The sequence below is a fragment of the Marasmius oreades genome, chromosome 7 (genome assembly GCF_018924745.1).
Source record: "Marasmius oreades isolate 03SP1 chromosome 7, whole genome shotgun sequence".
NCBI classification, from domain to species: domain Eukaryota; kingdom Fungi; phylum Basidiomycota; class Agaricomycetes; order Agaricales; family Marasmiaceae; genus Marasmius; species Marasmius oreades.
The window spans coordinates 402,394-426,749 of NC_057329.1; the positions used below are offsets into that span (position 1 = coordinate 402,394).

A 24,356-nucleotide genomic window follows, 5' to 3' on the forward strand; every position below is an offset into this window, starting at 1 on the left:
CGTTAATTAGTTTCTCCATGAATTCCACCTGTCAACTTCGGCTGCTGCTGTGGCTGTGAATGAACAAGTAGATTAGGTATTGACACAGCCCGTCGGTTTTTGCGGGCTCCAGTGAAAGAGGTTTTGATGGCTGAAGAACTTCCAATAGGACTTGGATAGTGTGGGGGTTCATAAAACGGTTAGAGAGTAAGTCTGAATACTGTGATTCCGAGTCGGGAGTGTTGTGGTCCCAACCCACAACCCACCTTTCTCTTTCCCGCCGTGGCCGTGGTGACCGCCATCGGATTTGATGCTCTACGTTTGGGATTTGGGAGAAGACGCGCAAAAGAAGAACAAGGTCAAACAGAGCTCGTATCAGCGGGAGTCAAGGGCGGTCATCAGTAATTTATCACAAACCAAGTTTCGAGTTTGCGCCTTTTCGCGTCATTTTTGCTGTCCTTGGCCTCTATTCGTGCAATCCATGTCAACGTCGTCGGCAACGTCCAACGTCGTCGGGATGCTTGCCAGTGCAGCCCTCGTACCCGTCCGTCCGGGACAAGCTTATAACGATACACGTGCCAAGGTGTTGATATGTATTTACGCGTCTACACCGCCAATAGTTGAATAGATAGCCAAAATATGTGCTACTTTATATAATCACCATCTATCTCCACATATGTTCACGATATGTAGAGTCACATGACAATGCCATAAAAACTCAGCACCAATGTTTCTGGTGGTCCTCCTACCCTACTGTTGCATACATTGACCTTTGGTAGGTAAAATATGCCATTTGGACCCATTTCCATCGCGGGAGGAACAAGGGACGCCAGAATTCCCTTTGCTGGACTGTGTTATGGCATTGTTACGGCATGGTCAAAATATTTTCATGATATATTGAGTTTATGGGATATATATAAAGCAGCACATATCTGTACGACATGGGCCAGTTTTGGTGGTGTAGGTTGACATGCTCCCCCCTTGCTTTCCTCCGAAATGGTCGCCAATGTCCTCGTCACTCAAGCGCAGACTCTCAACCTCAGCTACGAGAATCTGACGAGGGAGAAGAAGAAGTTTTTATTGAGGAGCTGAACGAGATAGCCATTTCGAGCAACTCTACATCCACCTACTTCCCAGTGAGCCATCGTTCTCTTTATACGTTCAACTCTCATTAGAAAGAGACCTTTAGATTGGAAGCCTTGGGGGGCTGCGGCATGAGCAGTCAGTCTCCACCAGTCGTCGCTTTATCCAAGTTGTTATTCACACTCGCACATGTTATGCCATGACTACTGTTCCCTTGTGAAGAAATGCAAGCTGTACCAGAGGAGACCCGATCATCCAACTACGAAGGGTCGCTTTCACTTTCGATTACCGCTGCCATGCGTTCATTGAAGATACCGAGCTCGGAACCTGGAACGGTACATTAACGGTTAGGCATTGGAAGGGTGGGAGGCAGATGCAGATGTAAAGAAAAGAACGCGATGGCTTTGAACGACAAGCGGTTGTTGTCATAGAAATTATGACAAGTGATGAAGACAGGGACAGGCGACCACATAACTGTTCCGAAAGCAGCGCTGTCATTCACCCTATACACGATCCCGACCATCATACACCTTGTTCCCTACCGCACGGGTAAGTACGACTGCCGCGCACATCTCAATCCGCATTTAATTTAACCAACAAGGATAGGTTTCAACACAACCTCCACCCTCCCGTACACACGCTCTCGTCATTCATCCTTACTCGTCGGTTCGCTATCTCAGTACTCTCGCTCCCCGGTCTTGGATCATCAGTTATCTATCTCCCTGTCAGCATTTTCGCCACCATTTCCGTTTCTGTACCTGCATCTACCATACTGGGTCGACGGTACGAACACAAGCCACATCACGGTTGTATGAGAATCACTTGCCCGGGTTGCGTACGCAGTATGTATACTGTATGTATAGAGTCTGCTTCAGTAAGCTATTCGGCTGGTTAACACGATCGTCATGGGTTATGCCACACAGTCCCGGTCAACTCCTCAGCATTCTGGGATTCAAAGCGGGAGTAAAGGTGCCCCGTTCGGAAGAAGGGGGAAGTGTAAGCCATTACACACATACCCAACACCCCAATCGGCGATGATCGAGGATCGATGATCTCTAAAACACCCAAATCCTCTCCGCGCAGTCCGTTATACGACCTATCGCATCCTACAAGGGCAGCGCACGTATCTAAGTTTCCGCATTTGCTTGTATCCGCGATGTATTCGTCAACGTAAAATAGAGTTGTGTTCTAGTGGAAGAACCGTGAATGGAGTACCTCGAAAATGAACAGCGATTCTGCGTCCGGTTTTTGAGTTTTGCCATGCTTCCATGAACATCCACCAGCGACCATCGTCAAAAAATGTAGTCAATGATGTATTCCGATGAATCTATATTATAACTATTCAAAGAAAAAATTAACTTCTGCTTGACCTCGAAAGCCGATTTTTATTCCGAATGAGGCATCCAAGATAGACTTCGAACTCTGTTCGGGCTGGAAGGATTCGAATTTGGAAGTTCCCCATGGTCATCATGTGTCGTGAAAAGAACTTGCGACATCGATTGTTGAGTTGAACGTGAAGTTTCTCGAGAACGTCGTAAGGCTACTTGACGAATATGGAGGATTGCCCGACTGGCCAAAATGGAATGTATTACGCGCTCGAATCTGTTATGGCGGGGTGGTAGTGAATTAGGTTAAGGATTTCTGAAGAATATGAGGCGAGTTGTTTCCACGTACGAGGATAGAAGAAACATGAGGTCGGGCTGGAAGTTTGAATTCAAGCTCAGTTCTTATATTGAACGTACTTGGCTGCTTACAGGAAGAACGACGTTGACGATCACGTTTATCACCGAGGTTACTGCAAGGATCGGGAGGTCAGTGCGACCGCGATAAGAACTGACGACGAAGGAGCTCACGGAATATGAATGCATAGTAGATAACACCTAAAAATTGACGTCAGCTCAAATGGACAGGCGAATGAGGTGGTCCTACCGTCTTGATATACAGTATTGACGAGCTCCGATGATCTTCTACCCCTCTTATCTGTAGGAGCAAAAAGGACATTGAGTGACCTTGGACCTGTTCCTAAAGAAGGGGGTCGACATACACGCTGCGATTGCGGGAATGAGAATCATCACCAATATGCCTGAAAAATAATGCATCTGCATCTGGCCGTGGGTATCCAACGAAGGACTCACCAGTGTCATACACCATCAACAACACCCAACGCAAATAGAGGATGTCACGCCCACCGATGATAAAGCATCCGGCAGTATTAGAGAAAGTTGTGACTAGTAGCGGATTCAGTTTAGTGCTGTACGGTGGCGGAGGATGATAGAAACTCACATTTCGCAGCTCCCAAGAATTGTGCTGACCAAACGAAGCCGGGGACCCAACAGGCGAGGAAGAATACGACGAGTCCCATGGCCACCGGGATACTCCTCTTCCAGACCGCCCAGACCCGAAGTGTTAGAATGACTGTATCAGTGGAAAGAAGAAGAAACCAGCGGTGAGAAATTAGAAGCTTGGGTTACCTTCAGATAAAATCATGCCAACAAGAAAAGACCCTGAATGAACAATCCATATCAGATCCACTGACTCGTCAACGTAGTTAGACGTACAACATACATCCGCTAATGCTGTAGGACAAGCTACAAATACGAGGGCTCAAATTTGCTCCGAAGTCGTCTGTGAACAAAGTCGCGATTAAAGCGGACTCGGAATGTAGAGATGTACCCAAACACTCACGATTAAGAATTAATCCCGCAGCGTCGAAAAATGGGAGATAACGTTGGATGAGGTAAAGAACGGTCAAGAATGACCATCTCCTCAACCAGATATGCTCAATCTCGCTGGAGAGGTTGACGATTACCTCGTACAGTAGGACCGTAACGCTGATAACTGTTAAAAATTTCAGGCTTCAGGCGTTCAGTAATGACTTCTCGTTTGGACGAACCGTCCATATACTAAAAGTTTAAAGTTAGTTTCAGCGCCATGCTGGTTAATTAAAAGAACTCACTGCGACTAATAGGTGGTGACCAACCGCCCCTACCGTAAGCATTGAGTTTTTGAATGCTTCCTGGATTGCGGGATTATCCATTGTTCCCGAAGGAAGTGGAAGAGATGGATGAAAGGTGGTACTTATGGTAAAAACAGCATCTTACCTCAACACTATAATCGCACGACAAGCTGTTTTCCGTGAGTACCATTTGCCCATTTATGGCTGCGAACAAAGCTAATTAGAGACAACAAGTCACCAGAGGTGACAGATAGACGGGTTTGTGATTAGGATTAGGCACGTTGGTGCATTCGGTCGGATTTTGGGTGTCTGGCGGGGTCAGGGAAGGATTTAACTTCTGATATTGATGCAAACTGAAGTGGGTGGCGCTGAAAAGAACTCCGAACCATATTCCGATTATTCCGCCTGGAGCTGAGCGCCGATTTGTTGCTAGCCTGCTCCCACTCCAATGCTAGCAAGGCAGGATGCATGAAATCAAACAGAATCGAGTCGGGTCTTGGAAGTTGGTAGCCGAGGGCATAGCGTGAGAAAATCTGTGCGTCGGAAGTTCAACATGCATACTCTGGCCAGCGTGATCAACTTCGCATTAATGCTTGATCCCCCCTTGATAGCATTGGCAAAGAGTATCAGGAACGACCACCAGCACCATAAAAAGGCGTTTTCACTCCACGCCTTCAAACCACCATCACTTAGCTCAGGATTCGATTGGCAGTCCGGAGAAGCAAGGGAAGTTGCAAATTGAAGCAGGGCACTTCGTGGCGCGAGAACGAAACACATCTATTTGGGAAGATACATCGCAAATGAGACGATAGTAGCCTGTGAATCAAGGTGAACAGGGACGGTTGGTATCCGCTGCAACAAGAGGTCGTGGAGTGACGCAAAGTTTGCATTGAGTTGGCACAGAACTCGAATATTCAGTGGGAGATAGATAGATAGATTACACAGTGTTGCGGTTCTAAGTTGGTGCTTGAGCGTGGCTCAGCATCACCACGTTTCCGAAAGATCAAAGCGTGCCAGCGAGACACACCCAGGACTGAGGAAGCTCTCAACGATCGGTTACTCGTACTGTCATGACCCTCAAGCCCACTCTCCTTATTCCAAATGTTCCGAGGGTATACGAGAAGAACTTGTTTTCGCAACTGCTTGGACTGTACTTCCAACGCATGCAGTGCCCCACGGGAAAACGTTAGAGCTCCTCGTTCCCTTCTCGAGGGCTCGTCCGAAGCGAAACAACGCTCGGGATCTAGCTCTAGCTATTACAGCCATTTACGTGGGTTCACCGACGTCAGACACCAATTCATGATATTTAACTGCGCCGGAGTGGACTCTGAGATAAGTCCGTCGTAGCCTGCGAACGATGAAGCTTTGCAGTTCTGGCGGAACCTTTACCTGAGGGTGCGTCCAGATTTGGATGCAACGTCCTTTGCCATTCTTATTAACCTTCCTCCGTTGAATTTTGTTGACTGGTTGAAGCATTCAGAATTGCCCCTGGAATGTCACTACTCGGCTGCATTCTACGCATACCCGTCCTTTCCTTTCACAACCCCATAAGCCGGCCCGCTTTTCCCAAACATCTTTCTCAAATCACCGACGAGCAGTTCTGGAACTTCATATGCAGCAAAATGACCGCCCTTGTCGTGGTACTCGTGAAAAACGACGTTCAGGTTCGTGAGCCAACTGGAAGGATCATCCGTCGTTAGCATTATCACCTCATCGAAACGAGGCTCGAAACAGCCGCGAATAGAGAAACTCACCTAAGGGGACCCGCAGCGACCTCCTTCGGGAAATAGGACACACCATAAGGAACCTTCATTTCTGGTAGCGCGCCTGAGAATGCTCCAGATTGAACGGCTTCATAGTAGATGCGAAGGGAAGCTGCAGGTCCGGCGCGGGAGAACCAATAGATAGAGATCCACGTTAGGACTGTCGAATCGAAACCATCAGCCAACGAGTCTTAGCAGAAACTGGAGCACGCCAAAACTGACCCTCATCATCCTCCCATTTGTATGCATCTGTCCACGTAACCAACTTTTCGTAAATCCAGGCTAACAGTCCCACGGGCGAATCGTTCAAACTGTATCCGAGAGTCTGGGGTTGCGTGGTTTGTTCGGTGAAATAGCCTGTTTGTGTTTTGTAGTACCACTGTTGCCTTTCCAACCTAGCAAGTTCTACGGGCGAATACTTGGATGGGTCGGCGTCAGGGGGAGGTCCGAGAGCGAAAGGCATGTTGGCGTGGTATGCTTTGACGTGCGAGCCTCCGTACATTGCTGCCACATAGTGGTCGATCTAAAAAAGAATTGAGACTCCGTAGAGATTGGAGGAAAAGCACTCACGATAGCGCCCCAATCCCCCCCCTGAACGACTAGAGCGGAAATAATGAGGATCGAGAAATGGTCGGAGGGAAAGAACCGTACCATACTCGTCGTAACCCAAAGCTAGCATGAGTTTATGTCCAACCTCGGCATATTTCGCCAAATCGAACCCTTTCTTCTTCACGCCTTCAGAGAATCCGTACCCAGGCAAACCCAATGCAACAACATGAAAACTTGGTTGTCCATCCTCTATGGCCGTGAGGAGAGGTAGAACCTTCCTGATTTCGATGAAGCTTCCTGGCCCTATTCGAGAAAAGGGGAAAAAATCAATAAGAAAAGACGGCACATGGCCAGTTACGGAACACTCACACCCATGAATGAACAACAATGGAATAGCACCCTTCGCCTGACTCTCCTTGTGGATGTAATGCACATTCAAGGCTCCAAATCCATCCACTTCGATATCCCTTGTGAATTGCGGCAGCTCATCGTTCAATTCCTTCTCATATTTCCTCCAATCGTACCCATCTTTCCATCTAGCGACCAATCGTCGGATATCTGATAACGGTACACCATAATCCCACCCTGATTCGTCGAGTTCGTCAGGTAGACGAGTTAGTTCGAGTTTCTGTTTGAGGAGGGAGATAGCTTCTTCTGCAACGGATATCTTGAACGCCGCAGCCATGATGGGTTTGTGCCAAACTCAAGCTGAAGGTGAAAGGCTTTATACACCATCTCTCGGGTACCCCGGCATGCCCCCACTGGAGTCTGGACAACCGCGGCAGATTGACTCTACTTCCTTTACATAATTTTACCGGAGAAGTTCGTGTTCTTTTTCCTCTCGATTACTTCGAACTAACTCATTGCCTGTACGCCTGGTCCTAAACGCGGACCATTCTCGCAGCTCTGAGAGGTCGTACCTCTTGCTCTCTATGTGGTTATCGTCCTCTTCTCATGCTCTCTGATGTATTCGCGTATATCTTGCGTTGATCTTGCTGACCTCAGGCTCTCGGCGCTCGCTCGCTTCTTCGTCTCTCTCCCAATCTATTCACTGCATTCCAGAGTCGCTACATCCGAAAATGCGCTGTCGACAAGGGTCAATCTCATCTCTCCGGCTGGAGGCCAATACAGATGGAAAAAAACCGTGGCCTGAACACTCACCAATCCAATCCGAGTTTATCCTTGTCAGCAAACTCGAGTCCATTATCAAAAATTTTGAAGCAAATCACCAGGGCTGCCGCTATCTCATCGATCTCATCACGGGAATGGGCCTAAGCTAGCCTTTGGAGAGTCGGGAGTTCATTCTATTAGAAACGCTCCCACTGGTGACAGTACTCCTTTGTCGGAGATGGATACTATGGCCGCCGCAGCAGGCTGGATATTCGACTCCTTTCATCGCTATCCCCTGACTCCGAACTGTATGTGTGGTTTGTGTGTGGTGCAGTTTACCGTTTTCGAGGAGCACGACGTCTAAGAGGAATAATTGCAGTTCTCATTCACCATCGCGTTAGGCTTCCTAGTTTCAAAACCCTTGCCAATGGTTGGCGTTAGCCGACGACCACGAGGATCCAGTGGAAGTTACCTAACTACTAATGGTGCCTAGCGGCTATGACTTCACGTGCTCTTTCTACACCTTTTTGTGCGAGTTTGAAAGTGTACAGCACTATCGCTCAATTTTCCTTGAATTCCATTTCCCAGGCGGAGGATGATCTAGACAGACGCCTTGACGGCCAAGTCAAATGTTTCGTGGCCATTGAACGTTTGAACACCTGAAAAGAGGACAAATATGTACACAACGGGCGTCGGGAAATGTCGAGGTAAAGCCTCTGTAATCTCTAGTCTCGTAACGAGCTTATTGTCTTGTAAGATCTTTGATATCGCGCCACAAACCTTCAAGGCTTCCAGCTTCAAGTCTCCGTCTCCTTTCGAACGGTTTTTCAATTGGGGACAATCTGTTAGCGTTCGGCTATAACGGGTGCCTTTCCTTACTCTCAGTGGCAGAGACAACGGTGAACTTACTCGCTGTTTCATCGAAGTTGGCGGCGATCTTCTCGTATTCCTCCCCAAGGTCGTTTTATTCATCCCCTTTCATTGCGAGAATCGCCTAGCGATGCAACTCCCCGTTCTCCGCAGTTGATAATCCGGACGAAACCGTGGGCAACCGTGTACATATGATAGAAGCCGACACAGACTGTAAGCAAGAATAAGCGACAAAGATAGGGAACCGCGGTAGCCTCTCGAAGGCGCATGATGACAGTGGGTCGAAGAGCCAAAGGAAGGAAGATGATGGCGTTGATAACGAGCTGCGAGGATCCGGCATGACGAGGATAAAAAGAAGAGGAAACCTCGCAGGTACTATGGGTGGTGAACTTCGCATTCTTCGTTCACACAAGAACGGTGCCCACTGACGTACCCAGAGACGGCAGGTATTCAATGGAGATACTTGCATCAAAATGTAGTGGGCAAATCACTGGGAAGCCAAACGATGTCGTACTCAAATAACCCTTTTTTGCGAACTTTCATCGACATCTCGACGTTGAAAATAGTCACTCTCCCACAGTACTTCTAGTACCTGGCAGCTCCCACACTCGATTACCATCGTCGAACGCACCCGCCGAGTCAAGTGGAAAGCCTTCCAGACACGTTAGGATAGCAGCCCTAATTATTGTCGTCAATATCTCCAAACCTCCCGGTATCTGAGGGGCGAATCCTGGATCGAGGAACACCGAACTCTTCGACCTATTCATCATGCCATGTTTCTCCTTTTCAATTGGGATCGAAAATTCCAGTTGTGGTGGTTGGAATCACTCGCACGACCTACTCCACAGGCAAAAGATTGCGGAACTTAGTAGGGCCGTCTCTCATCTTTGGACATGTGAGTGAGCCGAACAGCCTTGTGAGGTACGACTGACCAGGAGAGTTTAGATTCGATTTCCGCCTGGCCAACGACTTTTGGACAGTAAAACGTTATATCATGATATATGATTCGCAAAGCCGCTTATCCAGACTTCATTGGACGATGGAAGGGCTTGCACTGCTCCCCACAATTATGGTTGGCAGGCGGCTGTATCGGAGATCTGCGTGGGGTGGGGGCTTTATTGTACCTCCTCGGAAGTAACTGTGATGATCTGGAGCGTGGCCAGCTTGAGGCCAGATAACAGAACGGATCATTTGATGGGACTACTGTGATGCGCATGAGAATTTCCATGATGTGATATCCATGGAACACGGTACGTGGTGCCTTCTCTCAAAGCATCACACAACATGACAGTTCCAGACCTACGATGAATATACTCGACGCAAGTGACTTCCGAAAGTCTTGGCTAACCGTCCATGGTGTGCTTAGTACATGTATAGGGAGGTTGATTTGCACAAAAGTATCTAATTGCGAGTGTCTCGGTTCCCAATGGGTTACGAATGCCGTGTGCTGAAGAGATCAACTTTCTGGCTGTAATCAGTTTAGGATTGGTGTTGCAGTGGAGGTGCCGTTTGAACTTTGGGAGCGGTGGTGGTGAAGGAACAGGGGAGAGAACTTCTGCAAAGTGCGGCAGATGGCGTTGACCGGGAGCAAAACAGTAGCGCGATTCAAACGCGGTTCTCGTTTTCTGGCTCCACCCGTAACGAATGGCCCAATTAAGACGCCGGCGCTTTAGGTGCACAGGAGCTGGGAGGAGAAGAGCACGAAAAAGTAAGAATCGCTGCAGGTCCGAAGCCTCGTGTCCCTACCCATCTGACCTCTTGTAATGTCCTAAACCGCAACAGCTATCCATCATACCCACAACTTCTCCATTCAATATTTTGATATCGACACTGCCTCCCCTATACCTGAGGTGCGATTGGTCCTGTTAACGATCACTGCTGGAAGGGAATCGTGATGGCCAAGTTTGGGAGGTTGCGTAAAGCAATTCCAAAGGATTAAAGAGAATAGAATCCCGAGTAACTTGTCATAATTATCCGCCCACATTGAACGAAATGTCTGCGATACCTCTGCAAATACCCCCGCTGGAGGTTTTGAATAACACCATCGGTTAGTTCCAGTACTCGCATGGATGACTCTGTCAAAGCTCACTCTCAGTGATTGCTAGGCGCCCTTGAGGCTGGTGGCATGGTAGCGTGTCTGCTCATGGGGGTCGTCACTACCCAGGCTTACTATTATTACTCAAAATTTCCAAACGACCATATTAGATTGAAGCTGATGGTGAGTCCTGGTTCAAACTTCATGGGCCTCCTCAACCAAGTTCACCTTCCCAGGTGGCATTTATCTGGTAGGAAATCTTCCTAGCTCGAATCGACGTTCGATCACGACTTTTCCGTCGTCTTCCAGGTTTTGCGAATTGGGCCATTCGATCTGCATTAGCCACGCCATCTACATCATCACAGTAATTTCTTGGTCTGATCCTAGAATCCTCCTTCTTCCACCCAAAACCCTTCCCACTGCTATCTTTTTCAGTGCTCTTTCGACGCAGCTTGGTGCGTGAAGCTGTCGTGAAGACCCTGGATTTGAACATCCTGACCTCCCGCTTGCAGTCCAAAATTTCCTTGCTTATCGCATAAAGGGAGTTGGGTACGTCAATGTATCCTGGATAGTGGAACGACTCGATATGGATTTTTGTCTCCAGAGGGTCATGGACTCTTACCACCATATCCTGGTTATTATCTCTCGTCCGGAGCGTCATGGCCATCATATCCTTCGCCGCAGGAGTCAACATGGTCTCGCTTGATGATTATCTCAAACAGTGGAAGTGGTCCATCATGGCGACCATAATCATAGGCGTCATGAACGACCTCTTGATAGCCTTGTCGTTAATTTGGGTCCTTCTACAGCAACGCAATACGACAGTATCGAAGAGGTGAACCTTTTCTCTTTTCTCAGTGAAATCTTGTCGGAACCAAGGTGGCTGACTAGTATCATGTGTGTAAACAGCACGACTGCCATCATAGACACCCTCATCCGCTGGACACTACGTATGTGACCTTTCCTTTCCTGTTCAAGAATACCGATGTTAACATTACCTCTGTCAACCCAAGAAACTGGGCTTTTGACGAGGTACGTACCGTTCCTCAAATTTTTTCGCACAAGATCCAACTCAATGTCAACCAGTTTAGGAGGGATCCTCATGATGATTCTCGTGAGTAGTCAACTTCGAGTCCGACAGGATGGAAAAAACAGAGCTGACCTCGATGTCTCCTAGTTCCTAGCGATGCCGCATAATTGTACGTTGTTGTCCTCGCGCGACAATTAGGCCCTCCTTCATTCTAATCCCTGTACAGTCATTTGGCTATGCGTATTCACGTTCTTGGCTAAATGTGAGTTTGAACACTATTTCGACTCCCTGGAAAGTCTCTTACCGTTAATTCATGGTTTAGTGTACTCAAACTCATTAATGGCGGCGTAAGACTCTTCCTTCATTGCCGGCCACCGTAACAGAGAATCAACCTTTTGATTTTGATGCAGTTTGAATGGTCGCGATTCCCTTAGGGAGAGAAGCGGTATAGTCGTCGAATTGTATCCTACTACTGGATATCCTGGGAACTCGACGCTCAGTGAAAGGACTCGCAGTAGCAACCGGGTGAGGGTCTTATGTTGTCTCAGCTTGCAGGTCTGTCTAAAGCCCACCATTAGCAATATGTCGAGTCCGAAACACGACATACGGGCATGGAAGGCAAAGCGTCCGCCTCGGACTCTCAGGGTGACGTTGGCCGTACTACTGTGAGTTATGTTTGCCTTGCATTGGCATTAGTACACTATCTGAACAATTTTCCGCAGGCCAATATCGTCATTTCCCAAGAGGTCAACATAAGCTGATTCGCGACGGGTATCTCGAACTTCGTTCCATCCTTCTTGAAGCTGATAAGAGAGAATAGACAAAATGTACCTACTTTTAAGTCACGATTGCGGTAGCGTTCTTAATCATTATCCGCTCAATGACCGAACTCAGTCGATCTGGATTAGAAGTAACAACTGTTTAAACCGTACTACTCCCGCAGATCAAAGCGTGTATTTCCTTTGAAAACCACAAAAAAGACTCCGGCTTAAACCACCGTAAAGCGCACCATCATTGAACGGCTTCGTAATCGTTACTGATGCAAACGTCGGAGATCACTCGGTACGACTTGGGTATGGCAAGTGTCACTGAACACAGGCAACCAATGACAGGCGGCTCGCGGGAGGAAACTTGAAACCTACCTGATCGCTTCTTCCCTTCCAACGAAATCAAACCGTACCCGGGACCCAATGATTTACTAGCAAGGATACCTGTCAGGAAGACGGTCGTAGCGCGGTGGGAACACGAAAAAGTCATCCAAAACGGGATGAAGGGCCCTGGCGTTTTTATCGTAACCTGTCAAAGATCGTATATATATATCTCACAATTTGAATATGTACGTCGCATAACATAACATTCGAACTCAATGGTGAGAAGGTGGCCGACTCGGGGTTCTCTTGCTTTATAATTGATTTCTGAAGATGAGTACGATCCAGCCCATCAATGGTGTGAAACGGGACGACAGTTGGACACTGAGATCTGAGACCTGACCATACGTGTTCTAACAGAAAGGTTCCCAACGAAATTTAAAGAGGATTAGCTTCAAAGTTCGAGTTACCGTACATTAAGCACGCTACAACCACAAACGCGTACTTCTTGATTGTAAAGCTAACTAGTAGGTTTAAATTGTTGGTCAGTATGGAAAGATGACACAAGATCACCTCGTGTCGACGAATTTGAAGGATTACTTGACTTGTCGGGGGGAATGCGATACACGTTCAAATCTGTTATTGTGGGGTAATGATTTAGGATTAGTAGGGATATGTGCCACAAATCTGATGGAACATAATACGAGGATAAAAGATGAACAAGATCGGGCTACAAGAGGGGTAAAGTGAGGTCAGTACTCATGATATTGAGACCAAGGCATATCGGCGTACTTACCGTGGAACATTTGGGATGACGATCACATTGATCATCGAGACTACTAGAGGGGGGTCAGGAAAAAACAAGGCATGATGAGATTACCTTACGGAATAGAATGCGTACTCTGGGTGAAAAAAATTCAAACAGTGATCCTACCATCTCGGTATACTGTCCTTACGAGCTCGGATCTTCCACTCTACGATCTAGCAAAAAGATATTAGGCGACTCGAGCTTATTGAAGAGCTAGACGCACAGGCAGCAACTCCAGAAATGAGAATCTCCTTAGAAGATAATGCATTCATCGACATCTGCCAGGTATTGCAGCAAAATTGACCGGAGACTCCTTTGCCAAACCGCCCAAGAGGAAGAGTCTCGATTTGAGATAGAGAGGAAGTAGGGTTTTGTGCCTCAGCAAGGATTCAGAAAGCATGTATTGAGATCTCTCCAAGTTCCTACTCCCCAACAAGACCCGGCTTCCCCGAGTGCAGAAGGGCTATTGGACGAAGTTATTCTTTTTCTTGCCTCCAAATGTTCCGCATATCGTATCACGAAGCGCAGAATGCCATGTAGGATAATCGTCCTGCCCAGCACAGCTGAATCGTGCGTATAAATGGCGGCCAATATTGTTATCGGCAAGTTTCAACGTTACAACGACCCAGGTCAGAGGAAGCGCAGGCGGTCGTCATGAAAGTGCCGTCCAGAGACGATATGCTTAGACCTTTGGGGTTTTTATTTGTTTTCGTGATTCAACTTGAGAACCTGAGGCGTTGACGAAGGCGATGTAGTGAAAGTGGTATCTGTGTTGAGGATTCGGCTCTAGTCGTGATTACGAAGGACCTTCACTCACTCACCATGCTTCCCCTCCACGCACAATTTCCCTCATTGACTGTAGGACCTCAGATCATCATGCGAGACAAGTTCAACGTTGCTCGAACTTTTCATGATCAAAGTTCGTGAACGACGCCTATGCCACGTGGCATTACAGCCCCAGTCACCAGCTTTAAATTTTGGCGTCCCATAATGATAGTACTCTCCTCATATACACGCTTCCCGTCACGATATTTCTCTCTGCAGTACACGGTCCAAGAAATTACCAGCGTTTCGAACGCGAAGGGAGAATTAGCTCAAAGTACACTACGTACACTATTCAATTCGGCAAGGTATTTTTGGAAAAAGTTTCTTTCCGCTACAACTACCTAAGATTACACCTTCGAACATCTCAAATCGAGTTTGTCTGTGGCTGTTTGGTAGAGAAAGGAAGTGCAATCGCTTCATGCAAATTGCCGCCGCCGTGTTGTCTGGCGAGCACTTTCGCGCCTATTTGACGAATGTGAAGGATTGAGCGACTTGTTAGGATGGAATGTAGTACACGTTCGAATCTGAGTTTAGGTGAGTGACTTACGCCAAACATAGGGATGATTGTAGTGTACGTACGAAGTCAAAAGGAGGACAAGGTCGGGCTAACGTAGAGATGTAGTAGATAGTCAGTTCATACGATCGTTAACGGCTAGTAAGGTGGATCAACTTGCTTACCGGAAGGGCGAGGGTGACGATCACGTTAATCGTCGAGACTACTAGAGGGGAGTCAGGAAAACCCATAAAGACGGAACGTGGCGAGAATGAGCTTACAGAATATGAGTGCGTAGTATATAACGCCTTAGGTTGTCAAACGTCAGTTGAGTACACATGAAAATGATTTCTAAACGGTGATCATACCGTCATGGTATACAGTTCTGACGAGTTCGGATCTTCCACCCCTCCGATCTAGAGGCAAAAGGACACTGAGTGAAATGAGATATTGTGGGAAGGCGCTAAACGCACATGCAGCAACTCCAGGAATGAGGATCGCCACCAGTATACCTGGAAAATCATGCATCGATATCTGGGAATTTGGGCGAAAACGGATCCATGAATGACTCACCGGTGTCATACACCATCATTAATACCCACCACAAAAAGATAATATGATCTCCATTGGCGATTAAACATCCACGAAAATTAGGCAGTGGGAGAGTTGCGACTGGTAGTATTATATTTAGAAAGGGCCACCTGGAGGAAGGAGCGGCGAACTTACAAACTGCGGCACTCAAAGACTGCGCGAACAGAACATAGCAAGGCACCCAACAGGCGAAGAAGAAGACGGAGAGTCCTATAGCCACCGGTAAACTTCTTTGCCAGACTGCCCACACACGTAGAGTTAGGAGGACTGAAAGAAAAAAGGTGAACTATGGCAATTTCACGAGCATAATGTGACCTACTCTCAGACAGCACGATACCGACAATGAAGCACCCTGCACGAACAAGTATCAGGTCCATTGATCCAGCGTAGTGCAGGATTACCGTGACTTACATGCGCTGATGTTGTAGTTCAAGGTGCAATCACGAGTGCTCAAATTTTCTCCAAAATGGACTGTGTGAAGGGAATCATCAGTAAGACGGACCAGAAACGAGACCTCAGCTACTGATGCACTTACGGTTAAGGACCATGACAGCTGTATCGAAAAATGGGAGATAACGTTGGATGATATATAGGACGGTCAAATATGACCATCTCTTCATCCAAATATGCTCAATCTCGACGGGGAGATTGATGATTATCTCGCAGACGAGAAGCGCAGTGATGAAGACTGTGGGGCATTATGATAAGATTCAAACGCAAAACGATACTTGTGACTTGAACGAACCATCTACATGCTGAAAACCTGGATTAGTACCTGATCATTTACAACGATGACTGAGACAACTCACTGCTACTATCCGCTGATGGGTAAGCGCCTCTATTATCATTGCTGTTTCAGCTGCGCTAACATCAGCCATGGTTGCAGAGGGAAGAGAGACGGTAGCAAATTGGACAGAATTCAGCGAGGATACTTATAGCGAAAAGAACGGCGCATTGCCTACAAATCGAGAGATGTGATGTGATTTGAAACCCCGCTACAAATAACTTATTCCCCTTGAATGCGGATCTGTTGCTGGGATATAATTGAACGATGCGAGAGATTTTGGTATAGGACCAGTGGCGCCTCCAGTGGGCGGTGCACAAACGAGCTTCTGAGGTGAGAAACGAGACTTGAATTGTAACGTGTTGAGGAGAACCCTCAGTTCGGAGGACGGCCTGCGAGAGGAAGTAGAGTGATAAATTTTTGCGCCTCAGGAAGTAACGCCACAACAACGCCCGTGCCCGAGTGCAGAAAAGAGCCTTGACCATTGCTATCCGTTACCTATCATGGCACGAACACCATGCTGCATGCAGGATGATCGTGCAGCTGAACCTCGTCTATAAATGGAGGCCATATAGTGCATTGCCGGTCTCAACACGGCGGCATCCGGCATCAATTTTGAAAGAGATGTGAAAGAGAAATAAGGCGCTGAAATAGAACAGCTAGAATCAGCGACGAAATTTATAGCAATTATCAAGACCTGATCGGTAATCCGATAATACACCGTTGGACCATTCATACCTAGTACCGACCTGTCGCTTGAGCCTAGCAGAATAATAAATGGCGGATGGTGCTAAAAAGACCTCTGAAGCGAACTAAGTTGTGAGGCTCCAAAGGGGCTTTAATCCGAGAACGGCGGGAGGGGGAGGGGGAGATGAAGTGATTCAACCCCTGCGGTATTAGACAGATGATGAGCTGAGGCCTCTCGTCGTTCCTCCATTTCTACATGAACAGAATCAAACAGACAACATCGTGGTGCCTGATGGTATCCACCTCGTCCACTGATCCACTGACAGATCGTGGATATCATGAAACTCAACACATGACGATATGTGCTGACATAGGCACCGTAATAAGGAGTGGCGATAATCGTTAATGCTCCATGATAGTGATCCGCGAAACCGTGAAAAGAGCTTCCGACGCTATAGGGCGACGCACCCATGTTAATAACAGAGCGAGCAGTCATGAAATGGATAGCGAGTTGGTGCAGTGATGTGTCAAGCTTCTAGTTGTTTGTAAAAGTAAGTCCTGCACAGCGGTGGAGAGTCAGACCCAAACTGAACACGAGAAATTAGATCGTACATACAATAACCTCCTAAACCCCCTCAACAGAGCCCTATGCTTATTCTATATCGGGCTGGGCACCCGGCGTGTTCGACACACATTCGTCGACAATATTTCTCGTTGTAACTTCTGGTATCCGTACGTTCTACCTTCATCGAACGCAAGGTCCGTTATCGATACTGTTGAACAAAGGAAGGAAGATAGATGTTGGAGGTGCATCAAAAGAATGTTTGCGACTGCTAAGCTGATCTCATAGCGTGCCGTGTATTCGTCGGGCTCAACAAGGAATCAGAGGTGCCGGTTATGCGCAAGTGACAGACAGTGCATGTTCAGCACCGTGCTTCCAAAGACCGAGAGGTGTACAATGGGTCAGCTATTTGTAGTTACTTTGGCCCCGCTGAGCGCTGCTAGGTCCAGATTCCAGTGTGTGCACACGCTCTGTTTACATTAATGATTTCATCAGTTTGTTTAGGAGACAATGGAAGGAGGAATCCATGACTACTCACCGAATCCATTCCATCAAAGCGTTCGTCCGTCACATTACCTTTGGTCAATTTCCTGAAACTGGGTGCATTTTTCCATAACTCGGATCCAGCGTACTGATGCTATTCTTCCTGCTACGTTATTTGAGGAGTAACCATTTGAGTCTAGAGGCTGGAGGAGGTGAGGGGGGAGAAGAGAGGAGGCCTCTGATGTTGGCGAGAAGAAGCTCCCACACCGTCACGGTATTCAAGATAAGTAGTGCGAATGAACTACTAGTAACATGCATATGGGAAAAGTTTGATGTGATGGCTGTGCACTCAAATTAACCTCTACCGAAAAGACCGTTATGTGACTTCAGCCGTTTCGTCTGATCTTTGTGTACCGTTTGAAACCGAACTAGAAGTGGTACGGGTGTGATTCGTGAGAGACCCCAAACCAATGGAGGAGCGTGTTAAAGAGCTAGAGCGCCTTCTCCGTGACTCTCAGGACGAAGTCAAACGGATGGATCAGGAGAGTCGGAAGTTGAAGAAATCGTTGGGGGCACATCGTACTATACGACTTTGGGAAGATATACAGGAGGAGGAACACGAGGCGAGGGTAGGGGACGAACGGCTCACGTAAGAGAAAGTAAATCAGCTTGCCGCGCACGTGCCCGTATAGTTTCCTTTCTGCGTCGCCATCACCTCGCTCGACGTCCAGCCACAGGTTTCAGCTATCACTTGTAAGCTCCAAAATTCGGTACAGCTGTTCTGCTATATGTTCTCTATCTTATCTGAAATTCGCTATGATTCAATTTTTCCGCTAGCGTCTAATATTTTACACTCGACTTGGTTGTCCCAGTCGCGTCGCCGTCTCGCTCGACATCCAGCCACACATTACAGCTGTCACTCGTAAGCTTTGAAATTTGGTATGGCTATCCTACTACATCCTCTCTATCTTATCCAAGATTCAATTTCTCTCTAGGTTTTTTAACAACTAAACATGTCAACCGTGACCATGAGGAACCTCTCGAACAAAACGAACAACCGTCAAAGTGTTCGCGGATACATCTCAATCTCACTAACGTATTCTGAACAACAATTTCCCGTCGCCATACCCTCCCCGAATCACTGACCGAATGCTAATTCTTCGACGCGTTTGTGGATGATTCCGACAACCTGAAGACTGACTCATGGCAGGTGAACGTTTGAACACTGGTGTATTAGATCTTGTCAAGGCGCGACTCTGCTGAAGGGAAACTGTCAAGCCGAACCAAGAACGTGGAGGTCAGATCTGGGGTCAAGGCCAGACCAGTCGGAGGCGTCTTATTGGTTTGCCTTTCACACTTGAGTGTTATACCAATAGAGTACAGACGCCGTTTTATCTCTTCGGTACGGTATATATATTTATTCAATTTGGTCGTCTACTCATCACGTTCATTTCCTAAATTAGAGGCACAAGTGCACTAGCAACTCTCAAGTCGGTTCCTTTACTTCGGCGCGTTGGAAAGGTATTGCTTTGACATCTCCGTACAGGTTCAAGTAGCCATGCCCCGTCTTATTTTTATCCACAATTTTAGTCAATTATTTACGACATCAGACAAAGTTTTTTTCGTATATGAAGCAGGTTCAATGGAACAATTACGAGCTCACTCGTCCCTCCCCACCTGTATCCCCACCCTCCGATATCCGACCATGTTTGTTCCAAGGACAGCAGTGGGGTCACTGAACCTCTCAACCGAGGACTTGCGCGTCAGGTATCGCTCTACGATGTTTCAGCCCCATCGTCTCATCTAACGCGTGACTGTGTCTAGAGAAACCGTTTTCAATGCTATTTCATACCTGAGTGTAACATCCTGCACCATAATCATCCTCATCGCCGTCCTCCTGTTCCTACATCCCTTGTCCAAACAAAAAACGGACCGAGTCAGTTTTCGTCTCATGATATACGCGTTATGTACAAGGTGAAGGTGTTTTTGTATCTTTTTTGTTGGTGAGCCAGTGAAACTGATTGTACTCTCCGCCCGTTCAGCGTTGTATATTCAATAACTAGTAATGTAGTAAGTCGCGTCCAGGACCAAACGACGTGTCGTGTTACGGGATCGTCCGTGATTGTAAGGAGTTGTGTTAACCATCACATGTGTAGTAGCTCACACAGCCGGAATAGTTTGGTCTGCACCTATCATCCTTCCTGTTCTTCTGCATCGGCCTCAACCTTCAGTATGTGTTCTCTTTCTCTTTTTTCTCTTGGGTACCCGTATCTGACACTCAATCAGACTGGTTATGATACACGGGATTGACGGGGCAAAAGCAGAAAAGTACTACGTTTGGGGTAGCCTATCATTGGCGGTAGTTTTGGGCGTCTTGACATACCTATCGAAACAATTAACGTGAGTTTTCCCCCAACATCTCCAGGTTCTGGCTGATTCAATCCATTGGGCCCACCACAACCCACAGGTATGATTCCAAAGTAGGGTGTTACTACTACGACCCCAACCCTGTCAGAGGGTTTTGGTGGCGAGTGCGCTTTTGTCCAGGTTATCTACCACTCGCAGTACAATCTCAACGTTCAAGTTCTTTCACACAGATGGGCATGCAGAATATATGGAGCTTCCTCACTATGGCTGGAGAACTCGTAACATTTTGTTCGGTGGTCATTTATATGATACGTGTAAAGGTTCGTTGTCGAAGGATTCCTTTCCTTCCTTTTCTCCGCGCTTACGCACACCACATTACTCTCCTCAGGTTTTCTCTTCAGGACCTAGAGCAGCAACGGCACCGCGTTCCCAGAGACTCTCAGCATCGCAACAGTACCGCAAACCTCTGGGACCTAGACAGTACCGGAACATTGTACTGCGTATCTCACTCTACCCCCTCTCGTCGTTAATGACATCGGGACTCTCAGCTGTAGGGACCATCTCTCGTCCCACCCAGGGAATCAAGACTCGATCAGTATGTAGCGCGCTCTGGATATTTTCTTCGTTATGATACTTGTTAACAAACATCTATTGTTATTTTTCTTCCTAGGACTGGATTGCTGTGAGCACCTGTTGGTATTTTCATCTGTGGGTGATGGCCCGGGTTGAGCTGATGATGCATGCTAGTTCGCGCCGCTTTCTTATTCCGCGGTACGGTCTACGCGTTGGTCGCCTGTGCAGATCCAGTGCGTGCTTTCCATCCATATTTCGATGGTCTGTAATAACCTTTGTACCATAGGCTATTACTCAAGGCCTGAAAGTGTTATACAGACACTATACACGACGACAGACGTCGAGCCTCCCACCGTCAACCCACGTCGACATTTCTCGTCATGTTGCCAGTCATGGCAGCTCGGGTGCAGCTGACCTCGAGCTCGAAGGAATCCCTGATTCGAAGACCGAAAGTTTACGTCGGGCATGCCTTCGAGAATCCAGGAGCAACGTGACTCTACCAAAGACAGCTGTGACTTTGCCGAACAGGGACGGTACTCATTCTGGCGCTAGGTCGAGTTGTACTGCGGGTACAGGTGTGGGAAGCGAACCCCGCGAACCCCACATCAATGATGACGTCGTTCAGAATCATTATTCGTACCCTCATTTGAGGCAATTATAAGCAAGGAAGTACAATCGTTTTTTTTTTCTTTTTCTTTAGAGAAACGGGACTTTGAAGGATTTTAATGTTGTACTTTGTCGTACTACCAGCTGCAGCATTTCAAACGAAAAAGGTGGCAAGTTCGAAGTATACTACATAGGAAGATTACATTACAATATTTCAATGGACTATACACGAGAATAATAAGTATGCATTACAGCTAACTAGTTGATAAAGGTGTGGCCTGGGGAGCTGCCATGGGCATGGGTGGTGGTGGAAGTGACAAGACTCAATATGTTACGCAATATTTATACGAACAGCGAGGCTGGAGCATTGATCTCGATCAGCCGCCCAGCAGCACCCATAACGCCCACGTGACAGCCTAGTTTGCGGTGTTCGTCAAACCTCTCTCTCACCACACCCGCCGTCACCACCCCTAATGAGGTACATCGCCAGCCACCAACCTCACACTCGTATGTCATTCCTTACCAACAACGTTACTGTAGCTCAGCGCATTCTAGTTGTCGTTCTCCTGTTCGGGTTACAATTGGTGAAAGTCGACATCCCTTGCTCATGTTACGTTCGACGACTTGTCGAGAGAATTCTCGATTCTGGCGAGTCCTTGACTCCTCTCACATACTTACTGATCGATTGACCAGTGAGCACTTCAAGTTGTACGTCCAACCCGCATCGAAGATGTACCCATGTTCTTTTGTTGTCGATGGATGGGTGGAATGTCGCATGAAGAAAGGAAGGTCGTGAGATGGATGTTGGAGATGCATCGAAAGAGCGTGCCGTGTCAGGCTCAACAGAGAATCAGGTCTTGCACACGCGACAGAAGTACAGAACCGAGAGGTGCACTTCGTCGCAGAATCCATGCAATCCAAGCGTTCGTCGTATTTCCTGAAATTGCGTGCAACCTAAGATCTTCCATAATTCGGATTCACCGTACTGATGTGCTACGCTATTTGCGTAAAGATCGGTTAGACCAGAGGCTGGAGCAGGTGAGGAAAGAGGAGAAGAGAAGAGGACACAGCCATCGACCGACGACTATGCTTTGGCAGGAACACGAAAATGCATGATATCCGAATCGCTCGAACATAATATGGCTACGGGCCGGACTGGAAGCCCAACGATCCCACATGTAGCAGGATCCTGCTAGCCTTTCAACCGAGAAAGATGGGGAGATTCGAAGCACGCTAGGAGGAATACAATACATACAATATTTCAATGGACTATACACGAGAATATGTGTTACAGCTAACTAGTTGACCATGTCTGGTCGGTATTAAAAGCTGTTGAGAACTCCCCATGACCGTCCCGTGTGAATCGAAGCTGCGATGTCGTCAAGCAGGTACTTGAGTGTTCCAAGCCTATTTGACGGATATGCAGGATTGCGCGACTTGTCAGGAGGGAATGTAACACACGTTCGAATCTGTTACGATGGGACAGCGATTCAAGTTAATCGGGATGTGTCCGAACATAGGTTGATCGGACGTACGAAGATAAGAGATGGACAAGGTCGGGCTATAGTGTGAATTAGCGCGAGTCAGTTCACATAATTGTAATCGAATGCCATAATACCAGAGCTTACTCACCGGGAGAGTGAGGATAACGATTACATTAATCACCGAGACCACTGGGGGGGAGGTCAGTAAAGATGATAACACGGGTGGATCAATGAGATCAGCTCACGGAATATAAATGCGTAATATATAACGCCTAGTTTGTCAGACATCAGTTGATGTATCGATGGAGAGGATTCATAATTTTGATCCTACCGTCCTGGTATACAGTTCTGACAAGTTCTGATCTTCCACCTCTCCGATCTAAAAGGAAAAGACATTAGGCGACTCGTACTATTTCTGGAAAGAGCTAGACGCACATGCCGCAACTCCAGGAATGAGGATCATTACCAATGTACCTGAAAATAATGGATCGGCATCCCGGGTTTTAGGGGAAACGGATCCATGGACTTACCGGTGTCATACACCATCATCAGTACCCAGCACAAATAGAGAATATGACTGCCACCGGCGATGAAACATCCGCGAAAATTAGGCAGTGGGAGAATTGCGACTGGTAACATTATCTCAGAAAGGGCCGCTTGGTGGAAGGAGAGAACTTACATTCCGTGGCACTCAAGAACTGCGCGAACAGAACATAGCAAGGCACCCAACAGGCGAGGAAGAACACGACAAGCCCTATAGCCACCGGGATACTCCTTTTCCAGACCGCCCACACTCGCAGAGTTAGAACAACTGGGGGGAAAGGTGAACAACGGCAACTTCAAGAACATAACGCGACTTACTTTCGGACAACACGATACCAATAATGAAACTCCCTGCATTGATAATGGCGTCAAATGATGAACGATGAACTAGTGTAGACTTGAGCTTGGGGTAGACTTACATCCACCGACGTTGTAGTTTATTGTGCAATAACGAGTGCTCAGATTTTCCCCAAACTGGTCTGTATAGTAGAGTCGGGTCATTAAGACAGACTCAGAACGTAGGCACACCAACACTTACGGTGAAGGACCATCACAGCGGTGTCGAAGAACGGGAGATAACGTTGGAGGATATATAAACCAGTCAAGAATGACCATCTCCTCATCCAGATGAGTTCAATTTCGACGGGGAGGTTGACGATTACCTCGTAGACGAGGAGCGTAGTGCTGAAGACTGGGTGGTATTTATAGTATTCAGAAGAGTAGAGAGTGGAATTTTCGACTTGAACGAACCATCTATATGCTGAAAAGGCCGAATTTAGCCCTGATCATTTAAAGCATTGTTAGAGTAACTCACTGCGACTATCCGCTGATGACCAAGCGCCACTACTATCTTTTCGAACGCCGCCTTTGCTGCTGCGACATCAGGCATCGTTTCAGAGGGTGGAGGGAAGGAGGGTGGTGAATGGGGAGCGCTGGAGACAATTGTCGGACATGGTACTTATGGTGAGAAAGACCATGTGGATAATTGACTTTCGCATCAATCAGCGGTACCACCACACTAATACGCCATCGGACGATTCATTGTCCGTGAGCAGCGGTTTGTCACTACATATTTGGTTTGAGGAAA

The 24,356-nt window shown here is 47.4% G+C and overlaps 9 protein-coding genes across 10 annotated transcripts; 4 read left to right on the forward strand and 5 right to left on the reverse strand.

Annotated features, from left to right (window-relative positions):
- The first annotated feature begins 920 nt into the window (after window positions 1-920).
- On the forward strand, window positions 921-2,143 carry E1B28_010826 (uncharacterized protein). 2 transcript variants are annotated; one of them, XM_043155806.1, is made up of 4 exons: window positions 921-1,115; window positions 1,169-1,200; window positions 1,285-1,611; window positions 1,669-2,143. In XM_043155806.1, the coding sequence occupies exons 3-4, from the start codon at window positions 1,499-1,501 to the stop codon at window positions 1,955-1,957; spliced, it is 402 nt and encodes a 133-aa protein (XP_043005588.1). In that variant the 5' UTR covers window positions 921-1,115; window positions 1,169-1,200; window positions 1,285-1,498; the 3' UTR covers window positions 1,958-2,143. The 2 variants fall into 2 exon arrangements, with proteins under 2 accessions (XP_043005588.1, XP_043005587.1); XM_043155805.1 differs by having other exon boundaries at window positions 943-1,115; window positions 1,169-1,611; window positions 1,669-1,915; window positions 1,986-2,143.
- A 223-nt stretch (window positions 2,144-2,366) lies between these two features.
- Window positions 2,367-4,525, reverse strand: E1B28_010827 (uncharacterized protein). The gene is made up of 14 exons (XM_043155807.1): window positions 4,164-4,525; window positions 4,019-4,078; window positions 3,956-3,965; window positions 3,748-3,900; window positions 3,628-3,687; window positions 3,534-3,566; window positions 3,346-3,477; window positions 3,198-3,290; window positions 3,107-3,145; window positions 2,992-3,042; window positions 2,916-2,942; window positions 2,817-2,857; window positions 2,737-2,762; window positions 2,367-2,664 (listed from the first exon to the last, which is right to left on the reverse strand). The coding sequence occupies exons 1-14, from the start codon at window positions 4,206-4,208 to the stop codon at window positions 2,448-2,450; spliced, it is 987 nt and encodes a 328-aa protein (XP_043005589.1). The 5' UTR covers window positions 4,209-4,525; the 3' UTR covers window positions 2,367-2,447.
- A 950-nt stretch (window positions 4,526-5,475) lies between these two features.
- E1B28_010828 (uncharacterized protein) lies at window positions 5,476-7,087 on the reverse strand. The gene is made up of 6 exons (XM_043155808.1): window positions 6,700-7,087; window positions 6,433-6,633; window positions 6,352-6,380; window positions 6,004-6,304; window positions 5,773-5,941; window positions 5,476-5,695 (listed from the first exon to the last, which is right to left on the reverse strand). Exons 1-6 carry the CDS (start codon window positions 7,013-7,015, stop codon window positions 5,533-5,535), a joined length of 1,179 nt encoding a protein of 392 aa, XP_043005590.1. The 5' UTR covers window positions 7,016-7,087; the 3' UTR covers window positions 5,476-5,532.
- A 3,215-nt stretch (window positions 7,088-10,302) lies between these two features.
- On the forward strand, window positions 10,303-12,136 carry E1B28_010829 (uncharacterized protein; the record flags this gene model as incomplete). The annotated part of the gene is made up of 15 exons (XM_043155809.1): window positions 10,303-10,357; window positions 10,416-10,528; window positions 10,582-10,595; window positions 10,655-10,800; window positions 10,858-10,894; window positions 10,950-11,180; window positions 11,255-11,295; window positions 11,359-11,377; window positions 11,432-11,459; window positions 11,523-11,544; window positions 11,602-11,637; window positions 11,698-11,722; window positions 11,786-11,900; window positions 11,954-12,040; window positions 12,098-12,136. 15 exons carry the CDS (start codon window positions 10,303-10,305, stop codon window positions 12,134-12,136), a joined length of 1,008 nt encoding a protein of 335 aa, XP_043005591.1.
- A 2,324-nt stretch (window positions 12,137-14,460) lies between these two features.
- E1B28_010830 (uncharacterized protein) lies at window positions 14,461-16,058 on the reverse strand (the record flags this gene model as incomplete). The annotated part of the gene is made up of 13 exons (XM_043155810.1): window positions 14,461-14,620; window positions 14,676-14,701; window positions 14,775-14,815; window positions 14,871-14,897; window positions 14,958-15,005; window positions 15,063-15,101; window positions 15,163-15,261; window positions 15,316-15,447; window positions 15,500-15,532; window positions 15,592-15,651; window positions 15,716-15,868; window positions 15,926-15,935; window positions 15,990-16,058. 13 exons carry the CDS (start codon window positions 16,056-16,058, stop codon window positions 14,461-14,463), a joined length of 897 nt encoding a protein of 298 aa, XP_043005592.1.
- Window positions 16,059-16,802: 744 nt separating this feature from the next.
- E1B28_010831 (uncharacterized protein) lies at window positions 16,803-17,147 on the reverse strand (the record flags this gene model as incomplete). Its single annotated transcript, XM_043155811.1, has 1 exon — window positions 16,803-17,147. The coding sequence occupies one exon, from the start codon at window positions 17,145-17,147 to the stop codon at window positions 16,803-16,805; it is 345 nt and encodes a 114-aa protein (XP_043005593.1).
- Window positions 17,148-18,166: 1,019 nt separating this feature from the next.
- E1B28_010832 (uncharacterized protein) lies at window positions 18,167-18,349 on the forward strand (the record flags this gene model as incomplete). Its single annotated transcript, XM_043155812.1, has 1 exon — window positions 18,167-18,349. One exon carries the CDS (start codon window positions 18,167-18,169, stop codon window positions 18,347-18,349), a length of 183 nt encoding a protein of 60 aa, XP_043005594.1.
- Window positions 18,350-19,401: 1,052 nt separating this feature from the next.
- Window positions 19,402-21,297, forward strand: E1B28_010833 (uncharacterized protein; the record flags this gene model as incomplete). Its single annotated transcript, XM_043155813.1, has 11 exons — window positions 19,402-19,463; window positions 19,521-19,670; window positions 19,739-19,820; window positions 19,874-19,926; window positions 19,983-20,096; window positions 20,164-20,227; window positions 20,294-20,383; window positions 20,452-20,658; window positions 20,734-20,755; window positions 20,811-20,869; window positions 20,923-21,297. 11 exons carry the CDS (start codon window positions 19,402-19,404, stop codon window positions 21,295-21,297), a joined length of 1,278 nt encoding a protein of 425 aa, XP_043005595.1.
- Window positions 21,298-22,737: 1,440 nt separating this feature from the next.
- E1B28_010834 (uncharacterized protein) lies at window positions 22,738-24,158 on the reverse strand (the record flags this gene model as incomplete). Its single annotated transcript, XM_043155814.1, has 12 exons — window positions 22,738-22,803; window positions 22,875-22,915; window positions 22,972-22,998; window positions 23,058-23,105; window positions 23,162-23,200; window positions 23,257-23,355; window positions 23,406-23,537; window positions 23,588-23,620; window positions 23,689-23,748; window positions 23,808-23,960; window positions 24,020-24,029; window positions 24,084-24,158. 12 exons carry the CDS (start codon window positions 24,156-24,158, stop codon window positions 22,738-22,740), a joined length of 783 nt encoding a protein of 260 aa, XP_043005596.1.
- Window positions 24,159-24,356: the final 198 nt, after the last annotated feature.

Excerpts from the sequence above, each read along its gene's own strand:
- E1B28_010826 (XM_043155805.1), top strand. The coding sequence starts at position 1,499 with ATGACAAGTGATGAAGACAGGGACAGGCGACCACATAACTGTTCCGAA. Across the intron at positions 1,612-1,668 it reads CCTTGTTCCCTACCGCACGG|GTTTCAACACAACCTCCACC; the intron begins GTAAGTACGACT and ends CAACAAGGATAG. Across the intron at positions 1,916-1,985 it reads GCGTACGCAGTATGTATACT|TCCCGGTCAACTCCTCAGCA; the intron begins GTATGTATAGAG and ends TATGCCACACAG.
- E1B28_010827 (XM_043155807.1), bottom strand. The coding sequence starts at position 4,208 with ATGGTACTCACGGAAAACAGCTTGTCGTGCGATTATAGTGTTGAG. Across the intron at positions 4,079-4,163 it reads CGTGCGATTATAGTGTTGAG|GAAGCATTCAAAAACTCAAT; the intron begins GTAAGATGCTGT and ends CCCGCAATCCAG. Across the intron at positions 2,665-2,736 it reads CTCATGTTTCTTCTATCCTC|ATTCGAGCGCGTAATACATT; the intron begins GTACGTGGAAAC and ends CCGCCATAACAG.
- E1B28_010828 (XM_043155808.1), bottom strand. The coding sequence starts at position 7,015 with ATGGCTGCGGCGTTCAAGATATCCGTTGCAGAAGAAGCTATCTCCCTC. Across the intron at positions 6,634-6,699 it reads ATTGTTGTTCATTCATGGGT|GGCCAGGAAGCTTCATCGAA; the intron begins GTGAGTGTTCCG and ends TTTCTCGAATAG. Across the intron at positions 6,305-6,351 it reads GGGGGGATTGGGGCGCTATC|ATCGACCACTATGTGGCAGC; the intron begins GTGAGTGCTTTT and ends ATTCTTTTTTAG.